This window comes from Schistocerca americana, chromosome 4 (genome assembly GCF_021461395.2).
Source record: "Schistocerca americana isolate TAMUIC-IGC-003095 chromosome 4, iqSchAmer2.1, whole genome shotgun sequence".
NCBI classification, from domain to species: domain Eukaryota; kingdom Metazoa; phylum Arthropoda; class Insecta; order Orthoptera; family Acrididae; genus Schistocerca; species Schistocerca americana.
In genome coordinates this window covers 835741207-835760648 of record NC_060122.1, presented here as the reverse complement: position 1 = coordinate 835760648, position 19442 = coordinate 835741207, and the positions used below count along the sequence as shown (strand labels likewise).

General features: G+C 43.3%; 1 protein-coding gene across 2 annotated transcripts in view; it reads left to right on the top strand.

The window, feature by feature from the left end:
- Window positions 1-19442, top strand: part of LOC124612925 — a 130809-nt gene that overhangs the window by 30099 nt on the left and 81268 nt on the right. For both annotated transcript variants that reach the window (XM_047141421.1, XM_047141422.1), the window contains one exon: window positions 394-608. In XM_047141421.1, coding sequence (XP_046997377.1) covers window positions 394-608 — 215 coding nt within the window. The remainder of the gene's footprint in view (window positions 1-393; window positions 609-19442) is intronic.

Here is a 19442-nt window from a genome sequence, read left to right as displayed (position 1 = left end):
TCATGCCCACAGTTTGGCGAAAATTACACTCACTTCAGTCATCAGTAATGAGAAATAGTTTCCCTGTTATAAATTTGGAGAAATATTGCTTTCAGTCCTATAAAATAATCAGACTGCTTGCAACTGTTTACAGCATGTATACACCTGTAATCAAAATGTTTGCTTATCAGTTGTTTTTGTTTATTTTTTAATTTGCTGTCTGTGATTCGGTACCAGGGCTCCTCATTACGAAAAGTTTACATTAACTAAGAAGAATTTTTCATGTCACTGTGTTGTTAATACTAAAAAGAATTTTTCATGTCACTTTGTTGTTAATAGTTAAGTAGTGTAAAAGAATGGATCCATGTAATTTTTGTATAACTGGTTCTTTTATTTTCTTGTGATTGAATGTAGGGACTTAATGATGGAATGGGTGGAATGCATAAGCTCAAAACTACGGGAAATGCACATACTGTCTCCACGTGAAAATGTATACAGCAAAAACCCAGAGACAGGGCCTCGACTTCCATTAGCACCTACACGTGATCCCAACTCGCCACTTCCACCACCACCTGCAGGCCCTGCCACAGCTGTACCTGGTATTGAACAAGTTGCCAGTACCGGAGGAGGTAATGAGCGTTGTATGTATAATATGAACATGAAATAGTGAGTAATCCTTGAGTAACAAGTGATGTTAGTAATTACTTGTGTTATTGTAATGAAAAGAATCGAGAATTTAGTGTTGTTGTGATAAACAGTTGTGAAGCCAGAATTACTATTTCCTTTGATACAACATTTCGTAAAGAAATTGCGAGGATATTCCTGCGTGAGTCATATTGATTGTATGCCAGTGACACAGATGTGCTCGAGTAATGTGCATGTGTTTGAAATAATTTTATGATTTACATTTTAGTGATTTGAGTGGTAAGGTCCAGCTGTATCTCGATTATAGCTTTTATTTGGGATTCACATGGATGTTGTGTTGCCTGTCTTTCAGATATATTCACAGTCCGATAATGTGGGATAGATTGTGCAGGGAGAGAAACAATTTGCCCTGTGTTACATTGAAGGCCAGGATCGCCTGGGTGAAATATCAGTGAAACAGAAACTATTTGTCTGTCTGGTGCGGAGATGCAGGTAGCCATACGTAGGTTTTGAAGAAAGGAAGTGGGGAATCACATAGTGAGGTCTTTCATGTTATATGCTGGACCTCCTTAAAAGAATAGCAATATTATGTCCATTTCAGAAGTTAAAAAGTTTGTAACCAATGCGAGAGATTCGCCGTTTTCCTTTGCTATCTGGTCTTACCAAGTGAGGTTAACAAAATTATTGAGTTTAGAAAAAGTTGATACTTCCACATGTTGTGATCGTACATTACAGCTTGTTACAAAGTGGTTATATTTTTCTTACTGATCATAATTATTAAAGTGCTTTGAAATTAAGTAACCCATCACATTTTCCTTAAAGAGTTTGGAATGGAAACTGTGTATACTGGATATGTTAATTTTGGTGCAATGTGGGCCATACGTTGCTCTGTATAAAATATGGCAAAAAGATAAAAATTGTTTTTTTGTATACATCTTAGTCGAGGTTAACATTTCATTACTGTTTGTTTTAATTTTCCTTAGGATTCAGCTGCGCACAGGATGTGACAAATCCACTGTCATGTTTGCCTGTTGGCTGCGTTCCATTTGTCTGAAATATAGAAGTTTTACTTACGTAATAATATCCAGTTAGTGTTACTGCTGATAATGTGTTAACATATTCACAGTCTAGTATTACTTATATGTGCCTGTTGGTGATGTAATCTGTGTTCATGGCATATAAAATTTTCTCAGATTAATTATAAATAATTTGCCAAATGCCTTGCCATTGTGGTAACACCAGTTCCCATCAGATCACCGAAGTTAAGTGCTGTTGGGCTTGGCTAGCACTTGGATGGATGGCCATCCAGGTCTGCTGAATGTCGTTGGCAAGCGTGGTGCATTTAGTCCTTGTGAGGCCAATTGAGGAGCTATTTTACTGAGAATTGGTGGCTCCGGTCACAAAACCAGAGGACAGCCGGGAGAGTGGTATGCTGACCATATGCCCCTCCATATTCGCATCTGGTGACACCTATTGGCTGACGATAACATGGAGTTTGGTTGGTACCATTGGGCCATCCGAGATCCATTTGGACAGAGTCTAGTTTAGTTTTAATTATAAATAATTTAAGGATTAAAGGTAACAACTCGTTGAATAGCTGAGGCTCTGTGTTGTCTGTTGGCACATGTACAAGACTGAGAATGTCACTAGCTTTTGGGCAGATCCTTATTTAGAGGTATAGGAGCACACATACACACAAAAACACCTGTATGGTGCATTTTGCTTGTTGACCACATTCTGTCACCACTATCACCACCACATTCAAATCCCACGTGCCGGCTCTCTCTCCCTCCCAGGTGGCGGCTGCCCTCACTGAACCCTCACTCCCAATCCCCACCTCCTTTCTCACCTCACCAACTCCACCTTGCATAACCTCTCTCCCCAGTCAACTGCAGTGCTTTCGTATTACACTCAGCCAGTACAATTCAGCCATACAGATTGTCCCGTTAATCCAAACTAATTGGGACCGGACCTTGTTCGGATACCAATTTGTTCGGATTAGCCAGAATTATGGTTACGAGTTTCTAAAATGACGTATACCAAGTGGATAAATAGGTACACCATGGTAACAAATGGGAACAATGGCTCACTCTCACTCCCTGCCCTTGTAGTTGTGTATTGTTGAGACCCTTGTAGTATCTGAGGTCAGTGCACTGCAAGTTGGCTCGCAAAGCACTTGGTTTTGTTAGTTATCAATCACTGGCAGGCGTAAGACTTGCATTGTATTTGTTCAGGTCTAGTGGTGTACGTATTTTTGTCAAACAGAAATGTACAACGTTAACTCTCAAAGAAAAACTGAATGCTTTGAAGCAGATAGACAATTGGTGAGAATGTATATAAACTGGCAACAGAACTGGGTGTTGGTAAAGCAACCATTTGTGATTGGAAGAAGAACTCTGAGTGAAGCTTGGATCAATCCTGTGCAATGCCTTCAGGAAAAACACTTGAAATTCGGCAGACTTTGAAACAGGCCCAGTACAATAAAGTGGATGAAGCTCTTTTTCCTTTGGTTTAAGCAGGAAAGAGAAAGGGGAAATCCTTTGAGTGGAGCACTGGTTCAGGAGAAGGCTGTTTACCGGAAAAAGTTAATGAATGGTGATGAGTATGAGTTGGTTGGACAGATTCGAAAAACGCCATGGGATCCGTCAGCTAACAGTTACTGGAGAGAAGCTTTCTTCTGACCGTAATGCAGTGAAGGAATACTTGGGTGAGCCTGAAAAAAATGATAAGAGCGGTAAAGTATTTTCCCCAAAGAATTTATAATGCTGACGAGACTGGCCTTAATTTTAAGGCATTGCCAACAAAAAGCCTGGCATCAAAAGCAGAAAACCATGCCCCTGGTTTTAAAATGTGCAAAGACCGTGTGACTTTATTAGCATGCAGCAATGCTGCTGGTGATCACAAGCTGCCTTAAATGCAGATCGGCAAATCTGCTAGGCCCATAGCTTTTCAAAACTGCAACATGAAGCCCCTCCCTGTATATTATCACAACAAGAAAAAAGCATGGATGAATGGTAAGCTGTTCAAAGAATGGTTTCATGGCCAATTTGTTCCCTCTGTTCGGCGGTTTTCTAAGAGAAATCATTTGTCTCTCCATGCAATCCTTTTGCTTGATAATGCACCATCTCACCCCAGCACCGAGGAATTATGTGATGAAGAAATTGTGGCAAAGTTTTTGCCACTGAATATTACACCACCTCTACAGCCGATGGACCAGGACGTACTGCAAACATTAAAACTGATTTACAGAAAATAATTTTTAAGAATGCTAATCCAAGATGATTGCAGTAGCCACCAGAAAGATCGCGGGAGGCGCACATCGGCACGGCGCGTCACGGATGGTAGTTGCTGCAAGTAGAGTCCTGTCCTCCAGAGGGCACGCGAGAATTCGGACGCGACCTCTGCCGGCGTAACAACAACAACAACAACAACAACAACAACTCAGGCAGCACCGGCCGTGCCCAGTGAGTTAACATCGGCATGCCGAGGACACTGTCCCTGTCTACGCTAAGTGAAGTGCGACATAAACGTGAACAGTATTAGTACACAATTGGCGACGAGTAGGGTCGTTCTTTCACGTGTTGCGTCATTGTTCAGGTTTCGCAGCTTATCCATGGCATGGAGGATTTAATGCGGGTTTTGGTTGAGCAGCAGACGGAGCTCATGGCCACCATGAAACAAGTGCTTCCGGCGTTGCTCTCCACGCAATCTGCTCCAGCGCCGTTCCCTCCTCCCTTTCCCCCGTATGACGAGATGGCGGAGGATTGGGACGCATATGAACATCGTCTTCGGCAGCATTTCCAGGCGTTTCATGTTGCCGATGCGGAGGTATGTCGTGCTCTCTTCTTGTCTTGGATATCTCCCTCGCTGTATCAAGTTTTGCGGCAGCTAGCGCCGTTGCAGGGACCCTCATCCTTGTCTTTTGACGCATTGTGTTCATTGCTGTCTTCATATTATCGCCGCTGCACGCATGTTGTGGCGGCTAGGGTCGAGTTCTATCAATGCAAGAAACAGCCCCAGCAGTCTTGTCGGGCGTGGGCCGCTACCCTGCACGGTCTTTGTCGCAAGTGTCATTTTGTCACGGAGCGGTCGTGAGAGTCGTATGCCGAGGTTATGGTACGCGACGTCATTGTTCGTTCGGCCCCTGATAGGGAGGTCCGGCAACGGGCCCTGCAGTTGGAAGACCCTTCCCTTGAGGAAGTCCTGCCCATTGCTCAATCGTATGAAGTCTCTCACGCAGCAGGTCAACAGCTGGAAGCGTGGTGCGACGTCGCGGCGGTTCAGGGCGGCGCGGCAGTTCAGGGCGGTGTGGCCGCGTCCACTGTGTCCGGGGTGGATGACGTGCGAGCGGTACAATCCGGCCGTTACGGCCACTCCTGCACGACGCGTAAACAGAAGTCCGGCCGCCGGCACCTGTTGCCATCCTGTGCGTTGTGCTATATACATCATGATCGGTCAGAGTGCCCACAGCATTGGGCCGTTTGTCGCAAATGTAATAAAAAAGGTCACATTGCTAAAGTTTGCCACTCAGCCTCAAAAGAATCGAAGGAAGCAGGTACAGAGGACATGGACGTTGACATTCAGGAAGTTTCATCGGGCCAGGCTCCCGACGCATCAGCATGCAAACTCTTTATTGAGGTGTCGGTTCGGTCGCGCCGGTTACACCTGCAAGTAGATACGGGCGCAGCAGTTTCGTTGTTGAATGCACAAACTTATTCCGACCTTGGATCGCCCCCGTTGGCGCCAGTTTACCGGCGTCTACGCGGTTATGGTAAACAGTTCATTCCCCTACTGGGTCAATTCACTACCGACTTGACTTACAAATCAGTTACTCGGCCTATTACTTTTATTTTTGTCAGTGATGCGAGCTCCGCTAACCTTTTTGGCCTGCATGCCTTTCAAGCTTTTGGTTTTTCTATTGCTGACACCATACAGTTGGTCTCCGAAGACATTCCCTATCAATCATTGGAATCTTTGATCTCCAACTTTCCAGATATCTTTGAGGAGGGCCTGGGGCGTGTTTCAGATTTTGAAGCTCACTTAACGTTGAAGGCGTCAGCTCGCCCGCGTCTTCTACGCGCGAGGCATATCCCCTTGGCTCTCTGCCCTCGGGTAAAGGAAGAGCTAGACCGGCTGACAGCCCTAGGGGTCGTTCTTCCCATTTCTTCTAGTGAGTGGGCTTCGCCCCTCGTTATTGTAAGGAAGCCCTCGGGAAAATTACGTCTTTGTGGCGATTTCAAGGCCACCATTAATTCCCAATTGGTGGTGGACACCTATCCTTTGCGTCATGCTGATGAATTGTTCTCCGCTATGGCGGGAGGCCAATATTTTTCAAAAATTGATCTTTCAGAGGCTTATCATCAGATACCACTTGATGAGGACTCCAAACGGCTGGCGGTTGTCAACACCCCGTTTGATCTTTACCAATACCAGCGGTTGGCCTTCGGAATATCCAGTGCCCCGGCGATATTCCAGCGTTATCTTGAGCACGTCACGTCGACAATCCCTCATTGTATTAATTACCTTGATGACATAATTGTCACAGGCCGCAGCACGAAGGAACACTTGCACAACCTTCGCACCCTCTTTCTTAAATTCAGGTCTGTGGGCTTGCGTTGCAACCTGCATAAGTCAAACTTCTTCCAACCGTCCATTGAGTATGTGGGCTCCACCATCTCTCGGCACGGCGTCCAGCCACTAGGAAGTTTGGTCCAAGGTATCGTCGACCTTCCTCGGCCCGCTTCGCTGAAAGAGTTACAAGCTTTTTTACGCAAGATAGCCTATTACCACTGGTTCATTCCCAGGGCTTCCACCATAGCCCGCCCCCTGTACTGCCTTCTGTGCAAGGGTGTTCCTTTTGATTGGTCGCCTGCATACGAGCGAGTGTTCACCTCGTTGAAGGGCCTCCTCACGTCAGCCCCTTGTTTGGCTACTTCTGACCCCCATAAGCCGTTGGTCCTGGCTACAGATGCTTCGCAGTATGGGGTGGGGGCGGTCCTGGCCCATCGCAATGCAGATGGTTCCGAGCAACCACTGGCGTTTGCGTCTAAAACGCTTAGTCCCGCGCAGGCCCATTACTCCCAGGTGGAAAAAGAGGCTTTGGCCATTGTCTACGCTGTTACCAAGTTTCACCCTTTCTTGTATGGCACGAAGGTTCAGTTAATCACTGACCATAAGCCGTTGATATCGTAATTTGGCCCCGCCTCTCAGATTCCGGATAGGGCGGCCCACAGACTACAGCGCTGGGCCTTGTTCCTCTCTAAGTACCATTATGACATTCATTTTCGCCCTACCGGACAGCATGCCAACCTGACACTCTTTCCCCTTTTCCGGTGGGCCCGGATCCTACGTTCGATCGAGAGGAGATTATGTGTTTTCATTTGGATGTGGCGTCCTGCCAAGCGGTTGATGGCTTCCTGATCACTAGTTCTCGAGTCACCAGGGAAACGGCAGCTGACTCGGTTCTCCGGCAAGTAGTTCGCGTCATTCAGCAGGGTGGTCATCCCGCCCTCCAGGCCGGGCCTCGGACCCTCTTCATAATTATTTTATTTTACGAGACTGCCTCTTGGTCTTGGAAGGAGTTCTCCTTCTGGCTACTGATGATACAGCTCCTCGCGTGGTTGTTCCTGCAAGTTTACGAAGGGAGGTCCTCACGTTATTACATGTGGGGCACTGGGGTGTTTCCCATACTAAAACCTTGGCTCGCAGACATGTGTACTGGCCCAGTATTGACAGAGAAATTGAGCACTTGGTGGCCACCTGTTCCCAGTGTGCGAGCCAACAGGCATCTCTCAGGGCAGCGTTCTCTTCATGGCCGCCGGCAACCCAAGCATGGGAATGTGTTCACATCGATTTTGCGGGCCCGTTTCTCAATGGCTTTTGCCTCATTGTCATTGATGCTTATTCCCAATTCCCATTTGTGGTTCGCTGCTCCTCAACCACTTCAGAAATTGCAATCCAGCACTAGCAAAAATCTTTTCTGTGGAAGGTCTGCCAATCACCCTGGTCTCGGACAATGGACCGCAGTTTATTTCGCAGACCTTCCAGGGTTTTTGTAGGCGCTTCGGTATTCGGCACGTTTGCTCTCCCCCCTTCCATCCACAATCGAATGGGGAAGCCGAGCTCATGGTGCGCACATTTAAGACGCAGATGAAAAAGTATGTGCACGAATTTCCTGCGTAGGAGGCGTAGACGTTTTTCCTGACGGCATACCGGACCACACCAATGGGAGAATGCAGCCCCGCAGAGCTCCTCCATGGGCGCCAACCTAGGACTCTGCTGCACCTCCTCCGGCCTGGTCCTCACCAGTCTTCGCAAAACGGAGTACCTGGCTTTCCACTGGGTATGTCGGTCTGGGCATGTGGGTTTGGTCGCAATCCACGTTGGATACCGGCGGTGATCCTGTGCCAAAGTGGCCGCCGGCTCTATACCTTGCAGGCGGGGGACCGGGTGGTACGTCGTCACCAAAATCAGCTACGTCCACGTTTGGGCACCCACCCTCCGACCTCTCGGGCACCGGCTTTCCCATTGCCGGCACCCGTGTTGGTTTCTCAGGGGACATTACCGCCTCTTCCCGCTGTGACTCAGCCGCACTGCGATGGTTCTCAGCCTTGGCAGCCTCCAGTAGCTCCAGCACCGGCATCGCCATCGTTCGAGATGTCCCAGCGAGAGCCAGCCCCCCTCACAGGCCCGGTTTCTCAGGAGGCTGGTTCACCTGTGGTTGTCCCTTCCCCATCGTCCCCGCCACTGGGTCTTGCCCCTCCCGAGGTGGAACAGGATCCGGAGTTCGACAGCTTGTCGCCCATTCTGTCCCGGGCTCTGGTGGTGGGACGACGGGGGCCTCTTCGTGTGGGTCATTTCCAGCCGTATTCGAAGGTTCCGGCTCGAGGGTTGGCAGATCCCCTCGACTCCGGCCATCCAATGGATGTGGAGGTCATCGCTCCTGCCCGCCGCTCTACCTTCCGACGCAGTGGATCACAGTGGCTTCACCCCCCGAAGGAGGAGTAGTGCTGTAGCCACCAGAAAGATCGCGGGAGGCGTACATCGGCACGGCGCGTCACGGACGGTAGTTGTCGCAAGTAGAGTCCCGTCCACCAGAGGGCACGCGAGAATTCGGACGCGACCTCTGCTGGCGTAACAACAACAACAACAACAACAACAACAACTCAGGCAGCACGGGCCGTTCCCAGTGAGTTAACATTGGGCATGCCTAGGACACCGTCCCGGTCTACGCTAAGTGAAGTGCGACGTAAACGTGAACAGTGTTACTACAATGATAGCATTCCTTTAGTGGACAAAATAAAAAAAAGACCAATGTGAAGGATGCTGTTTATTGGGCCACTGAGGCATGGCAGAATATTTCAGAAAATACTCTGGGAGAAATGTGGAGAAAACTGTGGACGTCTCTTGAATTTCAGGACAACCTAGTTGAAAATGAAGAGAAAGATCTACTACAGATGATACAGACAATCCCTGGATGTGAAGAAGCTAGCGAAGGAGACGTAGATGAGTGGATGGCAGTGGATGGCAACAGATGGGCCATGCGTGGAGAACGTCACTGACACTGATTTAGTTGCTGCTGTGACTCAAGACCAGGAAGAAGGGGACAGCTGTGACGGAAGTGACAATGAGCCTGAAAGTGACAAAGGAGAGCTGGTGCCACACAGTGATGCAGCAGAAGCCCTTGATCTTGTGCTACGTTATTTGGAGCAACAGCCCACTGCTACACCTACTAATTTGATGTTTATGAGCGATGGCACAACTATGCGTCATACAACAGACTGTCTTCATTACGCCAAAAAACAATGGCTGAGATTTTGTCATCTAAAAAGTAGGGATAAAATGTCCGCTGTATTTTAGTAAGTTTGATAGCTTTTCTTTCATTGTTATGCATTGTTTAAACCTAATATTTTCTTGCCAAGTTTTCTAATACTTGTTTACTGTACTATGTAAATTAAAATAGTGTGTGTGTACAGCAGTTTACTGCACAGTTATCCATACTTAGACTAACATTTTTCATGTTCGGATTAATAGAACATTTGGATTAGTGTGACTGTTGTATATGCAGTCTGTGGCTCCGTAGATGAATATTCTCAAAACCTAACAACGTTCTCAGTCTTTTTAAATAAAACCATCATTAATATGCATATTGGCAGCTCAGTGCCTCAGCTTTTCAGTTAATTGTTACCTTTGTTCCTTGAGTTATTTGTATTCCCTTAAGGTCCTTCCATTACTATATTCGTCATATATTAAGTAGAGAAAATTAATTTTATGCTTCATTACATGCCTGATTTGACTAAACACTTATACATTGTCTGTTATTGAGTCGTCAACCATTTAATTTCAATATCAGAATACATACCCAACTCTTATCACTGCCAGTGCTGTCTCCAGTATTACCGTATGCACTGCCAGTGGATACAGCAACAACAACACTGTGTTAATGCACTTCTTCGTTTACTATGTAAGTGCAACTACTGAGTGCACAACCATGTGATGTGCTGTGTGCCATCACCACTACCAACTGTTGGTCACAAATTTTCTTGCAATATTGTCTCCACAGCCCATCCCCATGCATTGCCAATTGTCAGTGATCGTGTTAATTCAGTTGAGCTTTTATGTTATCTGCTTACCCTCAAGGAACACACAGTGCAAGCACTGTTGCTTTGCACCATATTACAAATTTTTAAATTGGAACAAAATGCTTGCTTTTATAACTGTGTAACAATTCTGTAAACTTAATTTACTAGAACATAATGTTATCTGTCTTGGTTTAATGTTATCTGTCTTGGTTTGAATACTAATTTTTCAAATGACATAATCTGATTAATATTACTTATTAGTTAATGTCAGTCACATGACACTACAGTGCTGCCGGAGGGACTGTTGGCTTCCCCTTGGTTAAGGCTCAGTCAAAGGGATAGTGTGCCTTCAGCCCAGGTAGAATGCAGTCAGTGATAGCAAGACAGGGATCTGCATTCCAGTAGTTAAATGACATTTGTTCAGTCAGTTTGTAACTTTGGATCTCGCTCTGCTCTATGATGGAAATTGCCTACTCCTCCTTGTTTAAAAACAAGTCACTTGTGGGTTGTTCATCACCATGTGAATTTTATCTCTCTACAAGAGCGTAAGACCAATGCATGAAAGTGAAGGTTTAGCACTTCTAAAGAAAGTAACAAAAGTTCTGATAGAAATGAAGTACACAGAAAAAATGAAGTGTATTCTAGAGGAAAATTGGCCTCTATAAAATCTTCTTACAAACACCACAACTCCTGTACAATTCAGAGTCTACTATGATGGCAGACGTGCGGTTATGCCCCTCTGTGTAATGCTTATGCCACTGGTACAGTTGCCCATCAGGTACAAATTTGTAATGAATTTTATCGCAATTAGACTAATCCCAATTGCACTTTTACAAGGATAATGGTCTTTTGCCATCCAGGTCTTCCGTACCCAAGGCCAGGATCTTTTCCAAAGTAACAACACAGAATAGTAGTGACCATAAGCAACAGCTTGTAATTGACTGCTGCGTGACCACACATGAGAGTTAAAGCAGCAGGAAAAAGCACAGCAGCTGGCTGATGTCTGACAGCATCCCTATGGTTGCACACAATAAGCTTTTTCGAGTGAACTTCGTTCCTCTAGGCCTCTGTCAGTATCACAGTCCAAATCAAACTTTAATTTGGGGTTATAAAATCGCAAATCCTATTCACCAGTTACTTCATACACTCTGGCTCTGTTTGAGAAAAACGCAGTGCTTATTTCTTACATTTGAGAGAGCAGCGCCGAAGCCCATCTGCCCCATTCACCTCCAGAACTCTCAGGTGCTTACCAGTGGTGTTTCTGTCACCCTTCCCTCTCGCAGTGTTGCTGTGACATAAGCCAATATCTTTATCATGAAAATAAACATGCTTGTGCTTAATTTGTTCTTAATAACTCCCTAGCACTTGAATTACAGAGCTATGTACACACATCAAAAAATTTTTGCATCACATCGGTTCTGCGAGTTCCGGAACCTGTACATAAAATTGGAATAGAGATTAACATAAACATCATTTCCCCCTTTTTTATTGCACATGAAAACCACACATTGCATGTTGTACCACCATACAACGAGACCTTCAGAGGTGGTGGTCCAGACTGCTGAATACACCAGTACCTCTAATACCCAGTAGCATGTCCTCTTGCTTTGATGCATGCCTGTATTCGTCGTGGCATACTATCCACAAGTTCATGAAGACACTGTTGATCCAGATTGTCCCAGTCCTCAATGGTGATTCGGCGTAGATCCCTCAGAGTGGTTGGTGGGTCACGTCATCCATAAACAGTCCTTTTCAGCCTATCCCAGGCATGTTCGATAGGGCTCATATCTGGAGAATATGCTGGCCTCTCTAGTCAAGCGATGTCACTATCCTGAAGGAAGTCATACACAAGATGTGCACAATGAGGGTGCGAATTGTCGTCCACGAAGACAAGTGCCTCGCCAATATGCTGCCGATATGGTTGCCCTATCGGTTGGAGGACGGCATTTACTTATCGTACGGCCGTTACAGCGCCTTCTATGACCACCAGCGGCATACGTCGGCTCCACATAATGCCACCCCAAAAGAGCAGGGATCCTACACCTTGCTGCACTCGCTGGACAGTGTGTCTAAGGCATTCAGCCTGACCGGGTTGCCTCCAAACACGTCTCCGACTATTATCTGGTTGAAGGCATATGCGACACTCATCGGTGAAGAGAACGTGATGCTAATCCGGAGCGGTCCATTTGGCATGTTGTTGGGCCCATCTGTACTGCGCTGCATGGTGTCGTGGTTGCAAAGATGGACGTTGGGAGTGAAGTTGCGCATCATGCAGCCTATTGTGCATAGTTTGAGTCGTTCATTCACATAGTGGCATTGCTGTCAGGGTTCCTCTGAGCCAGTCATCCACTGCAGTAGTAGCCCTTGGGTGGCCTGAGCGAGGCATGTCATCGACAGTTCCTGTCTCTCTCTATCTCCTCCATGTCCGAACAACATCGCTGTGGTTCACTCCGAGATGGCTGGACACTTCCCTTGTTGAGAGCCCTTCCTGGCACAAAGTAAGACTGCAGATGTGATCGAACAGTGGTATTGACCGTCTAGGCGTGGTTGAACTACAGACAACATGAGCCATGTACCTCCTTCCTAGTGGAATGACTGGAACTGGTCGGCTGTCGGACCCCCTCCATCTAATAGGCGCTGCTCGTGCATGGTTGTTTACATCTTTGGGCGGGTTTAGTGACATCCCTGAATAGTCAGAGGGACTGTATCTGTGGTATAATATCCACAGTCAATGCCTATCTTCAGGATTTCTGGGAACCGGGGTTATTTAAAACTTTTTTTTGATGTGTGTATAATTTTCACCATGACTGCTTCCTGCTTTACCTTAGTTACTTACTGACAGAACTATTTTGTCTTTGCCAGAGTGCTTTGGTTGGACCAGCCCTCCTTTCCAGATGTGGAAGGGTGTCCGCTTATGGATACTGCGTTTTGGTTTTTGTCTGCCTCTTCTATGGTTGTGATCCTCTGCCTCCTTGCTCATGCAAGTGAGTATCCCCTTGTGCCAGCCCACAACTCAGCTCTCTCCATAATTGTTTGACACTGCCAGCCTCATGAACTGCACTGGCTCACCATACACCTGATATTGAACTGAATTCTGATTCATGGATTTAATTAAAATCACTGTAACTTCGTTCTGTTGCTCATACAGCAATCCCATTTGCTTACCAAAAAGTGAATATTCTAATTTACACGTCACAGATTAAAAATATTACTAAGCTAGAGTGTGGGAATTCATGCTCATCACATTGCCATGCCTCAAGTTGACTTACTTTTTAGGTATTAATGGTACTGGCGATCTTTTTTAAATAAAATTCAAGACCATAATCTTATTAAAAGCAACTGAGAAGATTGGGATACATCTTACATTTGCTGCAGCCGTGATCTTTCGGTTTCGAACATGTGGTATATTGTATATATATCTGTTGAAGTGACACTTTGTGTTGTGACACATTGGCAATGGCAGACAGATTGCTCTAACACTAAGAGCTCTGGCTAGAACTCGGTTACAAGGTGTGAAGGGTCAACTGGCGAGTAACTGACACTTCCTTTTTAAAAAGGAGGAGGAAAATATCACTCTTCTGATTGGTTTGCTGTGGTACCCCAACAGATTTTTTTCCTTGTGCCAATATATTCATTTCAGAATAGCACTTGCACCCTGTGTCCTTAATTATTTGTTGGATGTACCCCAATATCTGTCATCCTGTACAGTTTTTACCGTCTACAGCTCTTTCTGGTACCATGGAAGTTATACAATGATGTCTCAAAAAATGTCCTGTCATCCTGTCGCTTCATATTTTCAGTTCTTTCCTTATGTTTTTTCCTTCACCTATTCTGTGGGGAACCTCCCCACTCCTTATTTTATCAGTCTACCTAATTTTCACCAGCTTCCTAGAGCACCACATCTCAAATGCTTTGATTCTCAGATTATAGTTGCCTGTAAACATGTAATTTCAGTACTGATTTACATGCTCCACAGCCAATAGTACAGGCCATTCCATTTCTACCCCAACTATTGACAGTTATGTTATAACAACAACAAATACTCACTCGCTTTTTGTGGGCAATTTCTGGCAGATAAACACGCGATATATGATGTTTTATGTTGTAACATCAACCCCCACTCCCTCTTCTGTATCTGTAAAATTAGCATAGTTTCTATAGTCATGCTTTGGCCTTTTCTTTTTTAAACATTTGTTAAGTTAGTACAAATGTTTAATGCTATTAAAAGGTAACTTATTTTTAATGCGTCCATGAAACAGTCAACTCTTTTATGAAAGTTGAGAGAGTAATCTTATTCAAAGCAACTGACTAGACAGGGAACACCTTATATTTGGCTACAACCATGATCTTTTAGTATTGCACACGTGTCTTACTGTTTGCAGAACTAGATCACAATTTATTATTCACCATATAGAAGTCACTCATTTTGACAAGAGCAAAAGCTGCAATGAAAACAGAAAACTGTCTATGAGAAACAGATCCATGACCTCACTGCACAGGATAATAGACATGCAATGTTGTATCCAAATAGTATATGTCATTATCATTTACAAGTGCTAATTGAAAGATGAAGTGCCCACCACTGAATTTAATGAAAGTAAAACTTAACTAATATTTGATCTGGTAAGTGACGGAACTGGAACATTTGAAAGATAAAATAAAAATAACATGAAAAGTTAGTACCAAAAATAATATAAATCTCTGTATATAAAAGACAGTGTCCTGACTGACTGACTCATAATCGCCCAGCCCAAACCAGTAAGGGTAGAAACTTGAGATTTGGAGAAGGTATAGATCTTACACTGTAGACATCATTTAGGAAGGGATTTTTTTGGAATTCTGACCCTAAGGGGGTGAAATGGAGATGAAGGTGTGTAATTTTGAGGCCAGATCTATGAAAGTTGGTATTTAGTTTCTCGGTCAGAAATAAAGAAATACATGTTTGAACATTTTTGGAAATTTAACATTATGCTGGTGAAATAGTGAGTAAAAGTTTTTTTTTAATGTATCATTATTACAGTAAAGAACAGCTAAAGTATTTTTAAAGCTGCTCTGTGGACATTGGTATTTGACTTCATTTACAAATAAAAAAAAAAAGAGTCAGTGCTTTTGGAAATTGAACCCCCAAGGGGGTGATATAGGGGATGAGATTTTTTATGAAAATATTCTGTTATGAATATATTATTAAAGCTAAATATATGAAAATTTAAATTTGACTTTTCAGTTAGAAATAAAAAATACATGTTTCACTGTTTTTGGAAATTCAACCTCTATGGGGGCTGAAAGGGGGGGGGGGGGATGAAAATATTTATGGAAATATTTTATTGTACAAGCATTTTTGAAGCTAGATCTATGAAAATTTGTATTTGGCTTCTCTGTTAGGAATAAAACATAATATCCCTGTTATTGGAAATTCAATCCGTAAGGGGGTGAAATAGGGGATGAAATGTTTTATGAAAATATTTCATTGCGAAAGCATTTTTAAAAGCTAAGCCTTTGAAAATTGGTGTTCGACTTCTCAGACAGAGGCAAAAAATAGGTATTCCATTGTTTTTATAAATTCAACCCCTAAGGGGGTGAAATGGGGTCAGACTGATTCACTGACTTATAATCACCAGCCCACACCACTAAGGATAGAAACTTTAAATCTGAAGAGGGTGTGAGTCTTATATTGCATGCATTGTTTAAGAGGGGATTTTCTGAAAGTCCACTCCTAAGGGAATGGAAGTTGTTTGAAAGTGTGTCACTATTAAGGGAATTTTGAAGCTAGAACTACAAAAACTGGTATTTGGTTTCTCAGCCAGGAAATAAGAAATATGTGCTTCAGCATTTTTGGAAATTCAACCACTAAGGGGGAAAATAGTGTAAGGTTATGTCTGTGACAATTGGTAATTGATATCTTGGCTAGAAATAAGAAAATACATGTTTCTGGAAATTCGACCCCTAAGGTAGTGCAATAGGGGATGAAAATTTAAAACAAAAAAATCTGTTACATTAAAAAATTTTAAAACTAAATTTATGGAAGTTGCTATGGAAGTATCTCCACAAGAACACAAAAGGCATGATCAACAAAGTCTTTGGATTCCTGCTACCACAACTGCTTTTTGTTCAGAAGTGCCTTTAGAAAAGACCAAGCTTATATGGCCTTAATTAATGTGAAAAGCTTAGAAGGTGTTGCAATTTATGAACAACACAAAAAATTTGACTAAAAACGAAACAAAAACAAAAAATCTCAGCAGGCCATACAGTCTTACGTGATCAAAGCAGTGAACACTAAGCCAGTTACAAAATATTGAGAAAATCTACAGTTTAAAAAGAAACACAGATAAACTGAAAATTGAGAAGAGAAGTAGAAATAATACAGCCAATTTGATATTATCATGCATACTGATAAATTACATGATTTACATGAGAACAGTGTATTAATAGATTTTGTTGCCGACTCTTGCAAAATCACACAGAGTTGTATGATGTTGTTGTTGTTGTTGTTGTTGTTTTTGTTGTTGTTGGTGGTCTTCAGTCCAAAGACTGGTTTTATGCAGCTCCCCATGCTACTCTATCTTGTGCAAGCATCTTAATCCCCGAATAAGTACTGCAAGCTGTGTCCTTCTGAATCTGCTTAGTGTATTCATCTCTTTGTCTCCCTCTACAATTTTTACCCTCCACGCTGCCCTTGAAAAGTAAACTGTTGTGGTGCAGTGGTTAGCACACTGGACTCGCATTCGGGAGGACGACAGTTCAGTCACACGTCCGGCCATCCTGAATTAGGTTTTCCGTTATTTCCCTAAATTGCTTGAGGCAAATGCCAGGATGGTTCCTTTGAAAGGGCACGGCCGACTTCCCCGTCCTTCCCTAACCCGATGAGACCGATGACCTCACTATTTGATCTCTTCCCCCAAAACAACGTAACCCAACCAAACTGTTGATTCCTTGATGTCTCAGAACATGTCCTACCAACCGATCCCTTTTTCTAGTCAGGTTGTGTCATAAATTTCTTTTCTTCCCAATTCTGCTCAGTACCTCCCCAATTAGTTATGTGATCTACCTATCTAATCTTCAGCCTTCTTCTGTAGCACCACATTTCAAAAGCTTCTATTCTGTTCTTGTCTAAACTGTTTACCGTCCATGTTTTACTTGCATACATGGCTACACTCCATACAGACTTTCAGAAAATACTTCATAACACTTAAATCTGTATTCAATGTTGTCAAATTTCTCTTCTTCAGAAACATGTTTCTTGCCATTGCCAGTCTACATTTTATATCCTCTTTAGTTCAATGTTTGTCAGTTCTTTTGCTGCCCAAATAGCAAAACTCATCTAGTACTTTTAAGTGTCTTCTTTATCTTCCTTTCAAGACAAGTGTCTATTCCGTTCAACTGCTCTTTAAGTCCTTCTCTGTCTATGACAGAATTACGATGTCGTATGACAGAATTACAATGTCATATGACAGAATTACAATGTCATAACAAACCTTAAAGTGTTTATTTCTTCTCTCTGGGCTTTAATTCCTGCTCTAAATTTTTCTTTGGTTTCCTTTACGGCTTCATCAGTGTACAGATTGAATAAAATTGGGAATAGGCTACAACTCTGTCTCACTCCCTTCTCAACCACTGCTTCCCTTTCATGCCCTTCGACCATTATAGCTACTGTCTGGTTTCTGTAAAACTTGTAAATAGCCTTTCGCGCCCTGTATTTTACCCCTACTACCTTCAGATTTCCAAAGAGAATATTTCAGTCAACATTGTCAAAAGCTTTCTCCTTCCAAGATAAGTTTTAGGGTCAGTATTGCCTCACATGTTCTTACATTTCTCCAGAATCCATACTGTTCTTCCCCAAGGTTAGCTTCTACCAATTTTTTCATTCTCCTTCAAAGAATCTGTATTAGTATTTCACAACTGTGACTTATTAAACTAATAGTTCAGTTATATTCGCACTTTACTGCACCTGCTCTCTGTGGAATTGCAATTATCATCTTGTTCTTGAAATCTGAGGGTGTTTCACCTTTCACACACATCTTGCACGCCAGATGGAAATATTTCGTCATGGCTGGCTCTCCCAAGATTGTCAGTAGTTCAGATGGAATGTCGTCTACTCCTGGGCTATCTTTTGACTTAGGTCTTTCATTGTTCTTGAAAATTCTTCTAGGAGATCATGTCTTCCTTAATCTTCCATCTATGTTCTCTTCCATTTCTATTACAGTGCCATCAAATACATCTCCCTTGTGTAGACTCTCCATATACTCCTTTCAGCTTTCCCTTCTTTGCTTAGGACTGATTTTCCATATGAGCTCTTAATATCATAGAACTGCCTCTCTTTTCTCTGCAGCCCTCTTTAATTTTCCTGTAAGCGATATCTATCTTTCTCCTAGTGATGTATGCATTTGAGCACTTACATTTGTCCTCTAGCCATCCCTGCCAATCTCATTTTTTAGACGTTTATATACCCTTTTGCCTGCTTGATGTACTGCATTTTTATACTTTCATCTTTCATCGGTCAGATTCAAACCGTCTGTGTATCCGAGGATTTCTACTGGGCCTTGTCTTTTTACTTATTTGATCATCTGCTGCATTCACTATTTCATTTCGAAAACTACTCATTTGCCCTCTACTGTATTCCTTTCCCCTTCTTGTTGTCAACCGTCACCTAATGCTCCCTTTGAAACTCTCAACAATCTCTGGTTCTTTCAACTTATCCATGGTTCCATCTTCTTAATTTCCAACCTTTTTACAATTTCTCCTGTTTTAATCTGTAGTTTGTAACCAATACATTGTTGTCAGAGTTCACATCTACACCTGGAAATGTCTTACAATTTAAAATCTTCTTCTGAAATCCCTGCCTTTGTTATATAATCAGTGTGAATCCTCCTGGTGTCACCAGGTCTCTTCCACATGGACAACCTTATTTCATGACTCTTGGATTATGCTGTGTGCAAACTTACACAAGGTGGCTTCCTCTTTAATTCCTTTCCCCCAGTCCATATTCACCTGATACTTTTCCTTCTCTTCCTTTTCCTACTATTGAATTGCAGTCCCTCATCACTACTAAATTTTTGTGTCCCTTAACTATGGGAATAATTACTTTTATCTCATGATACATTTCTTCAATCTCTTCTTCATATGCGAAGGTATTTGGCATATAAACTTGTACTGCTGTGGTGAGGTAGGCTTCTTTTCTGTCTAGGCTATAACAATGTGTTTACTATGCTATTCACAGTAGCTAGCCCGCATTCCTATTTT